At 38.4% G+C, this 19,875-nt stretch overlaps 2 protein-coding genes across 3 annotated transcripts; one reads left to right on the top strand and one right to left on the bottom strand.

The window, feature by feature from the left end:
• Positions 1 to 50: 50 nt before the first annotated feature.
• Positions 51 to 4,346, bottom strand: ctxn2 (cortexin 2). Of its 2 annotated transcripts, none has more exons than XM_058751350.1 (2): positions 750 to 4,346; positions 51 to 631 (listed from the first exon to the last, which is right to left on the bottom strand). In XM_058751350.1, the coding sequence occupies exon 2, from the start codon at positions 577 to 579 to the stop codon at positions 334 to 336; it is 246 nt and encodes an 81-aa protein (XP_058607333.1). In that variant the 5' UTR covers positions 580 to 631; positions 750 to 4,346; the 3' UTR covers positions 51 to 333. The 2 variants fall into 2 exon arrangements, with proteins under 2 accessions (XP_058607333.1, XP_058607332.1); XM_058751349.1 differs by having other exon boundaries at positions 51 to 1,416; positions 1,504 to 4,346.
• Positions 4,347 to 4,613: 267 nt separating this feature from the next.
• On the top strand, positions 4,614 to 19,318 carry myef2 (myelin expression factor 2). The gene is made up of 17 exons (XM_058751838.1): positions 4,614 to 5,136; positions 6,360 to 6,544; positions 6,956 to 7,008; positions 7,603 to 7,610; positions 9,031 to 9,124; positions 11,630 to 11,821; positions 12,625 to 12,778; positions 13,541 to 13,590; positions 13,678 to 13,738; positions 13,841 to 13,939; positions 14,217 to 14,258; positions 14,343 to 14,432; positions 16,000 to 16,089; positions 16,211 to 16,267; positions 17,205 to 17,383; positions 17,607 to 17,658; positions 17,736 to 19,318. The coding sequence occupies exons 1-17, from the start codon at positions 5,012 to 5,014 to the stop codon at positions 17,897 to 17,899; spliced, it is 1,695 nt and encodes a 564-aa protein (XP_058607821.1). The 5' UTR covers positions 4,614 to 5,011; the 3' UTR covers positions 17,900 to 19,318.
• Positions 19,319 to 19,875: the final 557 nt, after the last annotated feature.

Here is a 19,875-nt window from a genome sequence, read left to right as displayed (position 1 = left end):
TGTGCAGGGTTGCAAAGGGGTGGAAACTTTCCAAAAGTTTTCAAAACTTCCCAACGGTGTCCAAAATGTCTGGAAAGCTTCTGAAATTTTCCACCCCTTTGCAACCCTATCCGAATGCGCATGCATCAATTACACATCTTTGGCCATTGCATCACCAAACATTACCTGTTTCTGAGAACGTGTATCAAGTTAAAAATAGTCCCAAGTTAAAACGTTTTGCATCTCGAATGCGTCCTGTGTGCATGCCCCCATACGGTGCGAAGGCTTTATACGACTTAGGGGGCTCTAGAATGAAGCCATGGACTGGGGTTTGGCGTCTTTGGGAACACGGTCTCAGGTAAGAGCATATTCAAATGTCCCTTTTTCCAGGCCCTCCAGTCCGTCGCCCCAGCTGGATGATGGCATGCTACTGTAGGGGTCCAGCAGGATCCGGAAACACCTGACGATCAACAGGCCGAGAAACACCAGCAACATCCCAACGAACGCAAACGCCGTCTTCTGCTCCAGGCTCAGAGAATAGGCCATGATATCAGTCCCGCTCATGGCCGTTAGGCTGTGGTTATAGTGAACGCTACACATGTTCCAAGACGCGCCCCGTCATCCTGCATGTGTCAGTAGGTTGGCGATCAGCCTGTGAAGGAAGGAGATACTTAGAATTAATTAATGGAATCAATCAGACAACAAACACTGTACTGCAGAATTAATGTGCATGAGAATATTGGGACAAGGAATATTTTGAATAGACGTACACTCTGTGGAGCATGCACACTTGCCTGAAGTCTTTAATCGGTGATGTGCATTAAAATATGGCCAGTGTTATGTAACAGACAGGATAGATGTGAATGCAGGACACAGCGAATGAATGCACGGGGAATTCATGCATGTGAATCGTCTTCTCCGTTGAATTGCATTCTTTGACGTTTTGTTTGAATTTCTAAAGCTGAAATAATGAGGACGATTACTTAAAAGTTCTAACAATAGAGAGCCCCGGGCATCATGGCGAGTCATTAATGCATTAAATGCACTCGCTTATATCTTAAGTAAACAGTTGGGATGAAAGATGAAGCCTTGCGGTGTGCATGCAGCCCTAGACTCTCTTGTGCTCTATTAGAAACCAAGAGCATGCGCCTGTTTAATGGCAGGTGATCAGATTTCTCAGCAGCACAGAGTTGCAGCACACACTGCTGCAACAATAAAACGAAGAAAAATGCACTCCCTCTGAATGCGCTGCAGCAAACAGTACTTGAGGAATCTCAGGAGCGATGGCTTTTGCAGAGTCGGAGATCACAGCACATAGGCGACAGCTACTTGAGTCAGCACATGCAGACACCGGGACCTGTTGCATTCCAGCTGCGACTCGAGAGATGATGCTCACAATCGCGTGTCGTTCTCATGCATGCCGCATGCAGCGGGAAACTGTTTGAGAGAGGCAGGTGGGTGTGGATGAGCAGCAGGTGGCTGAAGAACGACATGCATCTGAGCTGAAATCAAAATGCATCTCACCTTCATTTTGGCCTCATTCTGTCAGACCTGTTGTAGGCGGTCAGTCCGTTATTCCTGCGCTTGCTGTCGTAGCCCTCATCACTGCAGAAGAGCGTGTCGAGCCCTGCGCACAGCCAGCAGGAGTTCACAGGCTTGGCTTGACTGCTCCTGAATAAAGAGGCTGGTGGGGGAGTGAGAGGCAGCAGCACGGACACGTTTAGTCAGAAATCTGCAACTGAATGCTTTCACAGCCGTGCTGTCGCCTGCGCTTTCTGAGCGCGCAGCTGCTCTGTGTGTCCCTGCAAACACACAGTCTCTCTCTCTCTCTCTCTCTGTCTGCTCCTCAGCTTGGCAACCACTTGTTAGTCTCAGCTGGTTTGACTCCAATTTTTGTTCTTTTGCTCTTGCGCTCACCTGTTCTTATTTATGTGGCTCCCCCTGAAATGTGACGTTCCCAGCTGGCTCTTCTGCCTCGAGACGTTGCTGTTGATTAGGTGGGCTGGTGCAGGGGCCGCTTTGGCATGTCTTTCATCAGCATGTAACTCAATTAGACTTTGTGCTTAAAGCATCATTAGATGCTCCAGCATATCTGATGCGGCTCAACATGCTTTTAAAGGCACAGCGACGCCTTTAACCCAACGTGCCACCAAATCAGTACCGCAATACAAGATTTTTTACGTTACGATGAGCATGTGAGTGCAGCGCAAGGGTGGTTACCAGGGCATTGCTAGGTGGTTGCTAGGGTGTCGTGGGTGGTGTCAGAGAGTTTGTAGGTGGTTGCTAGGGTGTAGTGGGTGATGTCAGAGAGTTTGTAGATGGTTGCTAGGGTGTCGTGGATGGTGTCAGAGAGTTTGTACGTGGTTGCTAGGGTGTCGTGGGTGGTGTCAGAGAGTTTGTAGGTGGTTGCTAGGGTGTAGTGGGTGATGTCAGAGAGTTTGTAGATGGTTGCTAGGGTGTCGTGGATGGCGTCAGAGAGTTTGTACGTGGTTGCTAGGGTGTAGTGGGTGGTGTCAGAGAGTTTGTAGGTGGTTGCTAGGGTGTAGTGGGTGGTGTCAGAGAGTTTGTGCGTGGTTGCTAGGGTGTCGTGGGTGGTGTCAGAGAGTTTGTAGGTGGTTGCTAGGGTGTCGTGGATGGTGTCAGAGAGTTTGTACGTGGTTGCTAGGGTGTCGTGGGTGGTGTCAGAGAGTTTGTAGGTGGTTGCTAGGGTGTCGTGGATGGTGTCAGAGAGTTTGTATGCGTGGTTGCTAGGGTGTCGTGGGTGGTGTCAGAGAGTTTGTAGGTGGTTGCTAGGGTGTCGTGGATGGTGTCAGAGAGTTTGTACGTGGTTGCTAGGGTGTCGTGGGTGGTGTCAGAGAGTTTGTAGGTGGTTGCTAGGGTGTCGTGGATGGTGTCAGAGAGTTTGTACGTGGTTGCTAGGGTGTCGTGGGTGGTGTCCAGTGCTAAATAGTAACTGGTACTATTTAGCACTAGTAATCTGGATTACATAATCAGACTCCAAAAATTAAGTACTTGTAGTTAGATATATTACTCTTCAAAATATAAATAATCAGCTAATTACAGTTACTTTTTACAGATTATATGATTACATATTACTCATTTCATAATTTGATCTGCTCTAATTCTTCTTCTTCTCTCTCTCTCTCTCTCTCTCTGTCAAATTTTCATTCCTAAAATTCTACTGTTTTTTTACATTTGGAAAGTCTCCAGTTTTTCATCTACTCACAAACCCCTTGTACTTCATTCATGAACCCCAGTTCAGGAAACCCTGGCATAATGTAATGTTTAATAAATGCTATGATTTTGAAAAAGAATGGAATATTTTGGGTCAAACGTAATCTAAAAGTAATCAAGCATTAGTCAGAATACATTACCTAATATGTGTAATCTAATAGATTACGTTACAAATTATAATTTCTGTCATGTAATTTGTAATCAGTAATTGAATACACTTTGTAAGTAATCTACCCAGAACTGGTGATGTCAGAGAGTTTGTAGGTGGTTGCTAGGGTGTAGTGGGTGATGTCAGAGAGTTTGTAGGTGGTTGCTAGGGTGTAGTGGGTGGTTTCAGAGAGTTTGTAGATGGTTGCTAGGGTGTAGTGGGTGATGTCAGAGAGTTTGTAGATGGTTGCTAGGGTGTAGTGGGTGGTTTCAGAGAGTTTGTAGGTGGTTGCTAGGGTGTAGTGGGTGGTTTCAGAGAGTTTGTAGGTGGTTGCTAGGGTGTAGTGGGTGATGTCAGAGAGTTTGTAGGTGGTTGCTAGGGTGTAGTGGGTGGTTTCAGAGAGTTTGTAGGTGGTTGCTTGGGTGTAGTGGGTGATGTCAGAGAGTTTGTAGGTGGTTGCTAGGGTGTAGTGGGTGATGTCAGAGAGTTTGTAGGTGGTTGCTAGGGTGTAGTGGGTGGTTTCAGAGAGTTTGTAGGTGGTTGCTAGGGTGTAGTGGGTGGTTTCAGAGAGTTTGTAGGTGGTTGCTTGGGTGAAGTGGGTGATGTCAGAGATGGGTAGTAAATGATTACATGTAATCAGACTCCAAAAATGAATTACTTGTAGTTAGATATATATACATTTTAATACATTAATAATCAGATTAGTTGCTTTTTTTACAGATTACATGATTACATTTTACTCATACAATGGCAGTAATTTTTCATAATTTGATTTGCCCTAATTCTTCTTTTCTCTCTTTTGAATTTTCATTCCTAAAATTCTACTGTTTTTATACATTTGGAAAGTCTCCAGCTCATTCATGAACCCCAGTTCGGGAAATCCTGTCAAAATGTAATGGTTCAGGTTCCTCCTTTAATGTGCATCTGTGGGATTTTTTTCCATCATTTTTTAAAAATTTTTATCTGGTACACTCTTGTCCAGGGCTGCGTTTCCCAAAAGCATTGTAAGCCCTATGATCACCTTAGGATTACAATGCTTTTGGGAAACGCAGCCCAGGACTGTTGTGCACACCCCAGTCCCTCAACTCCACGTCAAAACAATGCCAGAAAGTGAAACGCGCAAAGGAAAAACTTTATCGCAAGCTCACACTTGACTGAAAAGCAAAACAAAAGCAGCATTTTAAATAAATTAGTAGCTGTGGCCACGGAAAATGTTGCAAAATCATTGCTTTTGCCCTTTTTCATTTATATTGTGCAGTTCTTTATTTTCGTTTGCAAAACTTCAGTTCCTTTGTGAATGTGGCATTGAATTGACTCCATAGTATTGGTATCATAAAATCGGTCAAATTTGTAGTTTATTGCACAGTATTACCATTATTACCCACTGACTTTTAAAATAATGATATCTGTTTCTGTTTCAATATTCCTGTTCATCTTACTCAAAAACGGTATAATTCAATCATTGAAATCAACATATTGCACAACTGGTCCTTTCTGCTGTAGTGAAAAGATTGATAAGGAGCATTTTGTAATATAAAGCAATTAGACAGGAATGAAATTATCAAGAACTATCCAGCAAAATCCAGTGGCGCACTGTAGTCTCGCGATAGCTGCGTGAGCAGAGTCGCGCGCCTGAGAGGAGCAGTAGTGATGGCGGACGAGGAGCTGACTCTAGACCTCACTGACAGCAAACATGAAGAATCAAGCGATTCTCCCGCTGACGAAGGAGAAGCGGAGCCCCAGCAGACGCAGGAGAACACAAATGGCGTTAAAACGTAATTGAAAGCCCTTGAAAACACGACTGTTGCATGTGTTGCGTCTATTACGCGCGTATTGTTAGCGAGGCCTGTGCACGAGCGGAGCGCGTTGACAGAGCATAAGAAACGTGTTTATTTTTTATTCTCTTCAGTTTGTTCATAATGCGTGTATCTGAAGACATCTCTAGTTCTCCGTTCCTCTCAGCGCGTATTTTTATGTCGTTAATTTGTTTTGCGGTGCTGCGTTCGTTAGTGGCGCGTACCAATCAGAGCGGTAACCCATAACAACCGCGCCATCAACAGACCCCGCCCACTTTAGTCGCGGCCGGAAGTATTTTTCCCGTTTAGTTTTCGTTAAAGACTGATAAGCCAATGAACCAAACCGACAAGATGAATCACATTATTATAAACTTTGAATTGAAGCAAAAAGTATTAGGAAATGGCACAAAGCTAGAATTTGAAGTGCTTCATATAAGTGGGCGGAGCTAGTTTGGTTTGAGTTTTTTTTTTTATTAGTGGAGATTTCTCTGCTGAATCATGGGAAATGTAGTTTCTTAAACATTATTATTTAAAAATGAGTTAAAATAAGGACTTCAACAAAAGCAAATACCATCGATTAATAACCTCGTAGCTCACAGTAGGTCTGTTTTTAGCGGTTTTATTTAGTTAGTAAATCGGTTCGATTTACTAATCAGTGGGTTTCATCAGTGACTGTTGTGATCTATTTTTGTCTTTAGAAAAGCACTGCTTACAAAGCAAAAGTTTATATTTGTAGTGTATAATATATTTCTTTTTTTTTTTTTTTAAAGTACATAAATTTTTATAATTAATTTTTATAGGTGTGTTCTGTTTTTAAAATGTGTGTATATATATATATATATATATATATATATATATATATATATATATATATATATATATATATATATTGATGTTTTTCAATTACTAAATGTTGGCAGAACCAATATGTTTTGTTTTGGGTTTTTGGATGTGTGGAATGGAGAACGAGTCAAATAATTTTGGCCAAAGTTTAAAGAAGTAAAAATTAATTTTAAAGCAGTTGTTTAAATTGGAGAACAAACTCAAACCTATTTCTCCTTTAAATGTGCTGCGCTGATGCATTTTAGAGCGTTAGGAAGAAGCGTGCACAGTTGCATTGCATTGTTTCCATGTGTTGCTGAAAATGGGTTTTTGTTGAGTGTGTGATTTGACCGTGTTTCTTCTCTCGTGTGTGTTTGCAGCAATGCCGAGGACAAACCGGAGCCCAAAGAGAAGAGCAGAAAGTCGCATCGCTACCATCCCTACAAAGAGCGTCACGGCGGCAGCTCGGCGGACAAGAAGGCCGCCCACAGGAACCGGGTGTTCATTAGCAATATCCCTTATGATATGAAGTGGCAGGCAATTAAAGATCTAATGCGCGAGAAAGGTAACCCACGCAGAGACAGCGCTCCGTCCCGTCCTCTCCCTCTCTCAGCTTTAGCTCGTATCTGTCTCGATCTAGACAAGCGTGCAGCACAAATGTCGGACAGGCCAGTTGAATCTGTTCTGGTGTGAATACACATATGCTCTGGTGGTATTTGCTGTAGTCATGATTCACTGTAGTGTTGAAGGATTGTACAGGTGGGTGGCCTTGTGATTTTTCTACCTGTGTACAGTACCTGTAGCATCATAGCGCTAGGTGTGCGTCGAGGTGCTGTTCGAGGAGCGGGTCTCAGGTGTATGTGTGTGTGTTTCACTGGGCTTTTCTACCTGTAGCGTTGCACCCAGGGCGACCAGACCACTGGTGATTTAAATGCCTTGTTCTCTGTGGTATTTTCCCTTTGTATGTCTCATGTAGTTGGTGAGGTTACATACGTGGAACTCTTTAAGGATGGAGAAGGAAAGTCAAGGGTAAGTGTTGGTGACTCTGCGCTGTCTGCGAGGTTTGCAAGGCCTCCGCAGCATCACTATCATGTGCTCAGGGCCGGTAGAGCCGATATACTGTCGTACCTTTGACCTCGGGATGGTGTGTTGATGTGTAGTGTTACAGTAAAGCTCATTAAGACGCTGATTCGGATGTCCTTTAAATTGGTGGTGACCCGTTTGGCTGGGGTCCATCTGTCTCTCTCACATCTGATGATTGCTTAGGTGTTTTTGATTTGGACTTAACCGACCTACAAGAGTCAGGTGTCTTTCCTTAAACCCCTTCATCCATCTGTCTGTCTGATCCCTTCTGTCTCTCTCCTCTCTCTGTCCCGTAACAGTTTCATTTGCCCCGAGTTCATTTGCTTTGATTCGTCCATCTCACTGTAGCCAAATGAAACAGCTCGTCAAAGTATTAGAGTCATGAGCATGTGCTGTAATTGATCTCTCTGAAGCACTAATGATCAATCAACCAGCTGTTTCTCTCTGTGCTGAAGTGCTGTGAACTGATGTGATTCTGATGAGGTTCTTTCTTGTCGTTCTCTCGCCTCGTCCTCGTTCTTCTGGGATGCGCTCCTGCAGGGCTGCGGGTAAGAACCGCCGTCGAGATACTTAAACTTGATTAATTGATACAGCAAAAACTAAGCATGTTTTCACTGATGCATTTGGCAGACACTTGTATCAAGGATTCTAGTAGAAATGATTTATAGTTTCCCAAATATTTAATTAATTGTGAATTAAAGGTACTTGTTTTATAAGCAGTTATTATTTAGATGATTCCAAGCATTGACAAAAGTAATCAACTTTACAGTATTAAGATATTACTCTTTCAATGCTTGGAAAAAATGTAAATGTATTAATAATAATAATTAAAGTAATATGTGACCATGGACCACAAAACCAGTCATATTGAGATTTATACACAAATAATCTTTCCATTGATGTATGGTTTGTTATGATCGGACAATATTTGACTGAGATATTTGAAAATCTGGAATCTGAGGGTGCAAAAAAATCTTTAAACCTTTAAAGTTGTCCAAATGAAGTTCTTAGCAATGCATATTACTAATCAAAAATTAAGTTTTGATATGTTTACAGTAGGAAATTTACTAAATATCTTCATGGAACATGATCTTTACTTAATATCCTAATGATTTTTGGCATAAAAGAAAAATGGATAATTTTGACCCATACAATGTATTGTTGGCTATTGCTACAAATATACCTGCTGCTTATGACTGCTTTTGTGCTGCAGAGTCACATATTTAAATAAAGTAAATATGAATTAAATTAATGCAATGCAATGCAGTATTGCCTTCAGGTATTTCTTCAAGGGTCTGTCAGAAATGTCAAGTATTCAAGTAGAAATGTTCATTATTTATATATTTCCCAAACATTTAAAAAGGCAATCGACTGTGAAAGAAAAATATTTAATTTTTATAACCGGTAAGAAATAAAGGTTCTTAAATTCCAAGCAATGGAAAACAAAAATAATAAACTCTTTTAAATATTTATTTAAATCAAGTAAATATGAATAAATTAAAACAATTGAATGTTGCCCTTCAAGTATGTCTTTAGTTGTCTTGACAGCAGTGTCAAGTATTTAAGTACAAATAATAATAATAATATAAATTATTATTATTATTTTTCCCTAACATTTAAAAAAGTAAATTATAAGTAAAATATAAGCACTTAAATATTTTAAAAAGCAGCAAGAAATCATTATTTATATTTCTTCCAAGAATTGAAAAAAGTAGTCACCTCTATTAAATATTAATTTAAATAAAGTAATATTTAAAACCTAAGTAAATATATATAAATGAAAACAATGGAATGATTCCTTTAACTATTTCTTCAGTTATCTTATGTATTATGTAGCAACTATTATTGTTTATATTTTTCCAAGCAGTAAAAAAAAAGTAATGAACTGTAAAATAAAGCTACTTAAATTTTGTATTATAAGCTGTAGAGATTTGCTGTTGTGTTCTGACGGCTGCTCTTCTCTTTCAGTGTGGTTGAGTTCAAAGATGAAGAGTTTGTGAAGAAAGCCATTGAGGTCATGAGCAAACATGATCTGAACGGACGGCCGCTGAACATTAAGGAGGTAAACACATCATTCTGCCTGTTCTGTAGGGACTTTTTTTCCCCGATAAGATACTGATACTTTTAAAGGCCAGTATCGTCAATATCGATACCGATACGATACTTCTAGTGCTGTCAAACAATTAATCACGATTAATCACATGCAAAATAAAAAAATTTGTTTACATAATAGATGAGTGTGTATATTTATTATGTATGTATAAATACAAACACATGCATGTGTATATATTTATGAAAAATGTATTTATTAAATATATTTATATATAATATAAATGAACATACATGTAAATATTTTTAAAATATATACTGAATGTGTGTGTATTTATATATACATAATAAATATACACACATTATGTAAACAAAAACTTTATTTTGGATGTAATTAATTGCGATTAATCATTTGACAGCGCTACACTAATTTTTTAATAATTAAATTAATACATTTTTAATAATTAAATTAAACTAAATTGTTACACGCTGTTATTCCTTTACAGTTCCTACTCATAAAATACATGCACTACATGTTGACATTTAAACCTTAATTTAATGTTCAACAACAGATATTTCAGCACAATGAATGTTTTTGCACAAAATAAGTTTGACTATGAAAATACCCCAAAAGATTATTTAAAGCTATTTTTGTGTTAAATGAGAAAGTATCAAGTAGACATTACAAATTGTAGCTTTAGAAAAAATATTTTACTTGATTCAACATAAAATTTATTTCACATAAACATTTAGGCTGAAACATTTTTTGATATTCTTCATATTCTGTGTGGTCAGTTCACATCAGTGATAGAAATTAATCTTTTCATATAAGTTTAAATTCATTTTTACCATTTATGGGCAATTTTACCTTTAATAAAGCCATTTTGTTTTCTAAAAGTGTGCATCTTTTGAATCAAATTGTTACAATTAATCAGTCAATTAGAATAATAAGACATTTAGGCTGTTACCAAACAAATGAAACCAGTATCAACAAAATTAATCTTTGCAGAAGTTGCATCTGAAGTGGCATTTAGATGTATTTACACACTGTTTAATGCAGCTCAGAGGGACACAGAGTGCTTTAACCTGCAGTTACAAATGCATAATGTTTTGATATTTAAACATAAAACATTGAATACTGATATTTGAGCTACTTTGCCAGTAATCGCCAGTAGGTGGCAGCAAGTCACTGTTAACAAGTGAGTCATTGCAAGTGAACCGAATCATTTTAAACGGTTGATTCATTCAGGAACTAAACATCGTCATGTTGCTCAGAGACTCAAAACAGTGCTGTGGCTGTTTGGAATTACTTTTTGTTGGCGAAATGGAGCAAAAACAGCAAATACGCATTTTCTTTCCCATATCTTGAATTTTGTGATCATTCTTAATGCATGTTATTAGACTGAATCATGCAGTGAAAGAACACACTCTAAATGCGCACGCACACTAGTCTAGACTTCATCACGTAATGTAAGCGTGCACTCCGTAGGTGTTCTATTTGGTTTTTGCAAAACACTCGATAATGTCAAATTGCACATCGTTAAAACAACAATTACGATATTATCGCAGACGATATATATCGCACACCCCTACTTTTATGTTCCACAAAAGAAGGGTTTTAAATTATATGAGCGTGAGTAAATGATGACGGAATTAAAACATTTGGGCTGAACTATCCTTTTAATGTTTTTTATTTTTATTATTTATTTATTTTATTTTTTTAAATGAAATTATGTTCTGAATAAGAAACTAAATCTGCCAGCAGGTGGCAGTATTCGATTCGTTCAAACGGCTGATTCATTCAGGAATGAAGTAAACGGCTCTCTTTATGAACTGATTCACACGATTCATTCAGAAACTAAACACCGCCGTGTTGCTCAGAGACGCACAACAATTCTGCTGTGGCTTTAAAGATATGTTCTCTGCAAAATTGAGCAAAAACATAATATTGTGTTTAAAATATAATACAATATTAACTTCTTATTTACTGAACTGTTAAATGTAAAATCACATTTAAGCTTGGGACAAAATCAGCATTCGTTTAATACTGCTCTTGCTGCTCGTGTGATATCGTTTACCGTATGATATAAATATGAGACACAACACACACAGGGGTATTTTTTGCACCAATATCTTTAATTTTATGGCATAACTGCATTTATGGAGTTGTTGCCCTGCATCATATTTCTCAACTGTATGAAATGTAAGATGACGTACAGGTCTGGAGGCGGTGCTTTAACTGCGTTAAATATTTCAATTGATTTATTTCTTCATAACTAATTAAGTTAATGCGTTAAACTGACAGCCCTAATTTAAACTTAACACAGACTGTCAGGCCTACAGAGAAATGCTCACGTGAATTTGTGTTGTTTTCATTATCGATAATATTAGTTGTTGCAGCCTTACATTTGTGTCGCATCAGTATTGATATATCGATACTTCAGGGTCGATACGCCCATCCCTGCTGTTCTGTCCAGTGTGTGTTTGTCCAGATGTTCCTGATGCGTGTGTGTTTCAGGATCCGGACGGCGAGCATGCGCGGCGCGTCCTGCAGAGATCGGGCCGGATGTACGGAGGCGGCCGAGGGTCCGATGCTGGTCCGGCCGGGATGAACATCCCTCCTTCCATCGCCAACAACCCCAACATCCCTCCGGAGATCATCAGCGCGCTGCAGGCCGGACGGCTCGGCACCACCGTGTTCGTGGCCAACGTGAGTCTGAACCCTGTGGTTCATTCTTGACTGATAGAGCAGGGTTTCTGTGGCCTTAAACTCTTAAATCCACAAAATAAGGCATAAAACACTCTTAAATCAGAGCAGAAAGGCGTGGCATTAAATGTTGCATGCACTGGAAAACAAGACAAATACTGAAGAAGAGATTCGATTTATTCAATTCAAATATCTAAACATCCTTAAATCAAGAGACTGGAGATGCAAAATGAACATTTGTGACCCTCGAGCACAAAAGCAGTCATAAGCAGCACAAGTATATTTGTAGAAATAGCCAACAATACATTGGGTCAAAATTATTGCCAAAAATCATTAGGATGTTAAATAAAGATCATGTTCCATGAAGATATTTTGTAAGTTTCTTACCGTAAATATATAAAAACGTAATTTTTGATTAGTAATATGCATTGCTAAGAACTTCACTTGGACCCATTTAAATGCGATTTTTTTCAATATTTAGATTTTTTTGCACCCTCAGATTCCAGATTTTCAAATAGTTTTTCAGCTTTCAGATGATGTATAAATCTCAGTTTCAAAAAAGTGACCCTTATGACTGGTTTTGTGGTCCAGGGTCAAGTCAAGTTTTCTGAGAAATTTAACAAAATTAATAAAGTAATAAAGTCTTAAACTTACCTTCATAAAGCCTTTAGAATAGAGATAGAGTCAGTCTGTGTGTATGTGTGTTTGACCTTTGAACTTGCTGTCATCTTTAGCACACGTTCATTATGCTTCGTCTTTACCTTCTGATTCACGCCCGTGTGTGTTTCGGTCTCTGTTGGCTGCAGCTGGACTTTAAGGTGGGCTGGAAGAAGCTGAAGGAGGTGTTCGGTATGGCCGGGACGGTGAGGAGAGCCGATGTGAAAGAAGACAAAGACGGGAAGAGTCGAGGGATGGGGACGGTCACCTTCGAGCAGCCGCTGGAGGCCGTACAAGCCATCTGTATCCTCTGGACCTCAACCTAGAGATGATGAAAGTCAGAATTAATTATGTGTTTATTGACGTAACTTTATCAGTTCATGCATTCACTTGGAAAGCTTTAATACAGAAAAGTACTGATTTAAAAAAAAAAAAAGTCAAATTAAAGGATTTCTCCACTTCCAGAATAAACATTTCCTGATAATTTATTCACCCCCATGTCATCCAAAATATACATGTCTGTCTTTCTTCAGTCGCAAAGAAATTAAGTTTTTTTGAGGAAAACATTCTAATATTTCTCTCCATATAGTGGACTTCAATGGTGCTCAACGGATTGAAGGTTAAAAATGCAGTTTCAAAGAGCTCTAAACAATCCCAGCCGAGGTTTAAGGGTGTTATCTAGCGAAACGATCGGTCATTTTCCAAAAAAAAAAAATAATAATTCATGTGAGTAAATTATCAGGAAAATTTTATTTTGGAAGTGGAGCAATCCTTTGAGGCAAGACTCTACAGGTGAAAAAAGTAAACCTTTTAATTAACACAGATCACCGTACTTCCCCAGTTGATTATTCACAAAACATTAAAACAATTGTTTTGGAACAAAAGTGTTCTGAAGTGTTATGTATGTGAGGCATTCCCTAATTAAATATGCACTCGTTTGCATACATTTCCAGAGTTTCTGGATCTTAATGTGTCACTAGTTAGTGTGTACTGCAGTTGCTGCCTGTGTAGACGGTATGTTTTTATCATCGGTGTCTCGGCGTCCTCCTTCACTCGCGCTCTCAGCCATGTTCAACGGTCAGATGCTGTTTGACAGACAGATGCATGTGAAAATGGTGAGCCGCTGCAGCGTTTGTTCTCATGCAGTTTGTGTGTTTATGAGGCTCGGCATTCATTTTTGTTTTGCATCATGTTTACTGTAGGATGATAAATCACTTCCTCCAGATGACTTCAGGCCTGCAGAGAAACCGCCACAGTTACCTCGTAAGAGCTTTGTGTGCTTGTTTGGAATGTGTGTGTGTGTGTGTGTGTGTGTGTGTGTGTATAATTCCGTATGTAAATGTGTGTTTATGGCGTGTGCTGCAGGAGGTCTGGGCGGCGTTGGGATGGGTTTGGGTCCCGGCGGTCAACCAATAAATGCCAACCGTCTCAGTGGAGGAGGCGTCAGCTCCATGGGACCTGGAGGTGTGTTCATGTTTGCTTAATTATTCATGCAAATATTGTATTTCATGCTTTATTTTTTTTTAAAGCATGCAGTGTAATATTTGCATGAATAAAGCATTATTTATTTATTTGCATGCAAAATAAAGCATTGTTTTGTAATGATGCAGATGAGTCATTAAATCAAATGTTTTTAATTGATATATTTAAATGGACAGTTCAGATTGATTCACCAAAATCCAAGATCCACTGAAATGAACCATGCTGACTGTGAGTTAACGCAGGTTTGGTTGTTTCTCAGGGATGGACGGGCCGGGATGCAGCAACATGAACCGCATGAGTGGTGAGAGTCACGTTCATCTGGAGCAGATCCATCAGAGATCATGTGAGGACGCTCATCAGTGTGTGTGTGTGTGTGTGTGTGTAGGGATGGGTGGAGGCTTCTCCGGAATGGACTGCATGGGTGGAATGGGAGGATTCGGTGGCAGAGACATGGGACCCATGGGCCGAATGGGAGGTAAACATCATTCCTTCCCTCAGTCTGTCTGTCTAAAAGACATTAATCGAATCACATGCATTTCAGAAATAGGGCCGCACGATATTGGAAAAAACTCACATTGCGATATTTGGCTTTCTGCGATATGGAAAAAATTTTGTAGGTGAGTTAATCAGCATAGAAAATGAACAAATTACAAGCATAGATAAATATACCTAATAGAACAAAGATACAAATGAAATAAACAGTGCTTTATGTTTTTAAGGTAAGTCAAACAGTATTTAGGTACAAAAATTGAATAATCAAATGTAAAATAACACTGCACAGTCTTCACTGTATAAATTAAATCTGTGTTAAAGCTACAAAAGTGAGATTTCTCTGTGTTTTGTGGTTTGATTAACATTCATGACACAGAAAGCCTCAGGAACATTAAACTGCTGTGAACCAATATACTGTTACACATCATTTTCTTTCTCAATTGTTTACCTTCACAAAGCCATAAGCAACTGTGTTTACAAGGATACTTGCAGAGACATGCATTTTGACATAATTTCGCGTATGTGCCATTTCAGGCACCGATGTAGAAGTGAACAGAATTCAGTGTAGTTTTCTGAAGAAAGACAAACATAAAGAGTGATGAAAGCTAAAATATGAAATGTCATGGATGTATATTTACTGAGTAATCCAGTATTTTGTTGACGAGGGTCGATATGACCATTTTTACCTTAGATTTGGAGCCAAATCACAAGTGGGTAAAAATGACTTCAGAAAGATAGCAGTATCGTGTTATTTTTACACAGAGATTGGCAGCTCTGTTAGTACAATCTGTTGACTTTAACAATCTTTGTTGCAGTATATATTAGTTCTTAACATACTTTTCTTCTGGTATCTTCATTTTTAAGGCTCTATATCGCTCATTTCCAGAGATACGGGCATCTCAATACAGCTCCAGGAGTAAATTGTTAATTGTTCACATTTTCAGTGGTCAAAAACCAAATGTGGGTCACTTTGCATTTAGCTGAAAGTTTTTTCTTTTAAAGAGAAATGTTTGAAGAGCAAATAATGCTGAATCTAAAAATATATCTTGTTTTTTTCTATCAAAACAATTGCATAGAACAGACCTGTATTAGTGACAAAATACTCTGTTTTTTTTTGTTTGTTTTTTTCAAAGTTTGCGTGCCTGTAACTCAAGAAGTATTAAAGGGATGTCGGTATAATTGTAGATTCTGGTTGTCAACTAAAGTTACTTTTCATTTGTTCATTTTTAAGGCCTTTTATGATTCAGTCCCAGAGATATGGGGATCTCAGTGTGGCTCCATGGCCAAATCCTCAGGGGTCAAAAGCCAAATATCAAACCAAACGTTTTTGCCTGGCACTTCTGGTTGAGTTGACACAGAACGACCATATAGTGCTTTATACAATACAGATTGATTCAAAGCAGCTTCACAGACATAAAAAATAACAGAATCCATGCTTTAAACTTCATCAGATGCGAGGGTGTTAGATTCTGCTGTAGAGCAGCTCTACAGGAGACTATAATGAGAGTATAATTCAGATCAGTTCAGTGTTCACTAATGTTTTCGCACAGATATGTACCGCTCTGGAATGGGAGGGATGGACAGAGACTTCAGCAGAAGTGACATGGGAATGAACCGCCCGTTCGGAGACTCGTTTGGAGGTCTGTGTGTGTGTGTGTGTGTGAGAGAGAGAGAGAGAGAGAGAGCGAGAGTGTGTGTGTCTGTGTGTGTGATGGTGTGTGTGTGAACAGCATCTGACCTCTCTGTTCTCCGTCCCATCAGGTGGAGGATACGCAGGAATGGGGAATGCTGGGATGGGACCCATGGGCTCTGGATTAGGTCACTCATCTCATGCTCTCACACAAAATATTACATTAATATCTACTTAATTTTGATTTGATATAAACCCTTTTTAAGGGTTTCTGCAGGTCTTAAAACATCTTAATTCGCATTCTATAAATTAAAGTAAAATGCTAAAGTTGTGGCATTAGACGTTGCATGGAATACAGGTTCTTCCTCAGTATTTTTGTTTTGTTTTCTAAACATCCTTAAATCAAGACACATTTACTGGAGATGAAACATGAACACATGAAGACTTTCTTTCTGAGTAACTGAACATAGAGTTTATCTTAAATAAAAATAAATTGAAAAATATGAACTCTTGTTTTCTGGAAATTTATCAAAATAAATTGAATTTAGGATAAAAAAGAGAAATATCTGCTCTGTCAAAACAACTTAATTTTTCTAGGAAAAACAGATTTTCTGGTCTAATTTTTCCATTTATCTTGATTTATGAATAGCTTGTGTGTGTGTGTGTGTGAGAGAGAGAGAGAGAGAAATTAATTTAAAAGTAATGGAGGTCTGTAGGAAGATGTCTTGCATTAGCAACACTTCACAGTTTGAAAAAACATTTACACGCTGATGTATTCTGTTGCATTCAGTTTATTCCTTTTCTTTACTTGGCCTTTTAAAAAGTTTGAAATTTACTTTCATAAAACCTGCAGAAAACCTGCCTTTTCCAGAGTTGTTCATATGACTCAAAGTAGGACTTTGAGTCATATGAACAACTCTGGAATCTGGAATCTAAGGGTGCAAAAAAAATTAAAATATTGAGAAAATCACTGTTATTATGATTCCAGATTTTCAAATAGTTGTATCTCAGCCAAATATTGTGCTATCATAACAAACCATACATCAATGGAAAGATTATTTATTCAGATTTCAGACTCTTATGACTGGTTTTGTGGTCACATATATAAATATGTGTGTGTTTTAGGTGGAGGAGGGATGGTGAACATGGGAATGGACCGCATGAACTCTGGCTTCGACCGGATGGGCGGGAACATGGACGTGGGGCGTGGCTTCGGCCAGTATGGAGGCGGCTCGGGTCACATGGGTGGAATGAGTGACAGGGGGGCGGGGTCTAAGGCCGGATGCCAGATCTTTGTGAGAAACGTACGTATGACGATGAGTAAACGTGTGTGTGTGTGTGTGTGTGTGTGTGTGTGTGTCAGTCACTGAAGTGAGTTTGATGATGATCGTGTGTGTGTGTGTGTGTGTGTGTCAGTCACTGAAGTGAGTTTGATGATGATCGTGTGTGTGTGTGTGTGTGTGTGTGTGTGTGTCAGTCACTGAAGTGAGTTTGATGATGATCGTGTGTGTGTGTGTGTTTCCGCAGCTCTCATATGATCTGACCTGGCAGAAGCTCAAGGAGAAGTTCAGTCACTGCGGTAAGTGTGTTAACTCTCATTTCTGATATGCAGCAGATTAATAGAAACATAAAAATGAGCAGCTCTGTGTTCTCCAGGTCAGGTGATGTACGCTGAAATAAAGATGGAGAACGGCAAATCCAAAGGCTGCGGCACGGTGCGCTTCGACTCTCCTGAGAGCGCAGAGAAAGCCTGCCGCATGATGAACGGAACCAAGATCAACGGACGAGAGGTTGATGTTCGTATCGACCGCAACGCTTGAGTCTCACACACACACACACACACACACACACGTCACAGAGCCCAGCTTTTGTTTTGTTTTAAAAACATCATGACTGTCATATCAGCGATCTCACCAGCCGCTTCAGCTCCATGTGTTAGCGACACGCTCTCCTTTCTTTTCTTTTTTTGTAAACATTTTAATTTGTGGGACGTTTGTCTCAGACTAAATTTTAAAAAATAAAAAGCTGGCTGTTGTAAATTCAGTCTGCGTCTCAGTTTGTCAGATCAACACAAACGATTAAGTGTAAAATTACTATTTTTGTATTATGAATTTTTTTAAAACAAATTTTTTTTTTCTAAAAAAAAAATATTTTTTTAGGAATGTTCTTATGACGAACTTTTAAGAACTAATTTTCTTACATAAGAAATGTACAACTTCCGAGTCTTCACAGATGTGTGATCAGCTGAGTTTGAGTTGATTACAGCGTTACACAAACTACACACAATACATAATACTGCTGGAGGATTTCTCCTGTGATGATTAATCTCATCATATCTCACACTACATTAAAATATGTGTGTGTAAAGTTTTGAATTTGACAGGAGGAAACAATCAGACAAAACCTGTTATTTTATTCTTAAGAAATGGAAGATGTTCCTGTGAACCTGAGACCTTTACAAACACGTCTCATGAACTTAGAGTTGATCTTAGGAACTTTTAACTTTTTTCTATGCATTCTTATTCTAGTTGAAGAAAAAGCTATGTTTTATTCACAAACAATATCTTAAGATTGCTCTCAAAAAAGGTAATCATCATAAATAGTCATCAAGTAGTTTAACATTTGACACAATGTTTATTAAAAGGCTGCAGTTGTTGAGATGTTTATATTGATGTTTTATGTGGATTTATAGATGATGTAAGATACGGTGGTTAGAAACAGGAAAAATGTTATGAATATTTTGTATTTCCAAAAATACTTCTCAAGAATGCAAAACCCTTCTTATAAGAAAAATTATGTGAAGTAATGTTTTTAAAAATTCATTGTCAATATAAGATAACCTGTGAGATGTTTAATGGAATTTATTGGATTGTTTCAGATATTAATCACACTGATATGGCAAATGAATTTTGTCAATGTTCAGGGATTAATATAGATGGACAAATATATCACAAAGACTTACCAGAGTAAAATAGAGTTTACAATCATGTCAGAAATTAAAAAAAAAAAAAAAAAATGTTCTTAAGAAAATGTTTGAGAACTTTTATTTCTTAATATATTCATGAATCCAGCACCAGGTCATATTTCTAACCGTAACAAGACTCATCAATGAAGAAATGGCTTTCAAATTCTTAGTTCTGTACTTCAGGGAAAAAAGCACTTTTTAATTCATCATATTTCTTTTTATTGTAATGCAATACAGTATGTGTTACAGTAATAAAAAACAGCGTCTGGTTGAATTGACTGAGGTAGACGATGAGTATCACTGTTAAACATTTGATCCAAACTACAAACACTTGAAGATGAAACCTGAACATGCTGAGAAATAAATGATCTACTGTTAGTATTGTTTGGGTACAATCAGTGGTCTTTGGCATATCGATTACTAAATGAATTCAATTTGACCTACAAGCAAATTCTCGTTGAGCAGGTTTTTTCATATTTATCATATTGACCAAAATCCCTGAGCAATAAAGTTGTAGAAAGAACCCACTCTTGATCTCATTACAAGCTTGAAGCGTCCGAGGCTGTCGACTGGAGTGAATTACTCTGATAAACATGTGTAACGGTTTCGTTTTAGGGTCACACTTGGTACCTTCATGGTCAGAATGGGCTGAAGAATTGAAATGTGACCCCTTGTTTTATCAGGAAAATCAATTTAACTTTTTTTTTCTTCTTTTTTTTTTGAGTGGATTTAATGATACACTGAAAAAAAAATACTACTTTTTTTTTTTTTTTTTAAGGTAAGTGGTTGCAAACAATTTATTTGAGCTACATTTAAATGATTTTTTTTTTT

The sequence above is a fragment of the Onychostoma macrolepis genome, chromosome 18, assembly GCF_012432095.1.
Source record: "Onychostoma macrolepis isolate SWU-2019 chromosome 18, ASM1243209v1, whole genome shotgun sequence".
In the NCBI taxonomy this organism is placed as follows: domain Eukaryota; kingdom Metazoa; phylum Chordata; class Actinopteri; order Cypriniformes; family Cyprinidae; genus Onychostoma; species Onychostoma macrolepis.
This window is presented reverse-complemented; position numbering and strand designations above follow the sequence as displayed.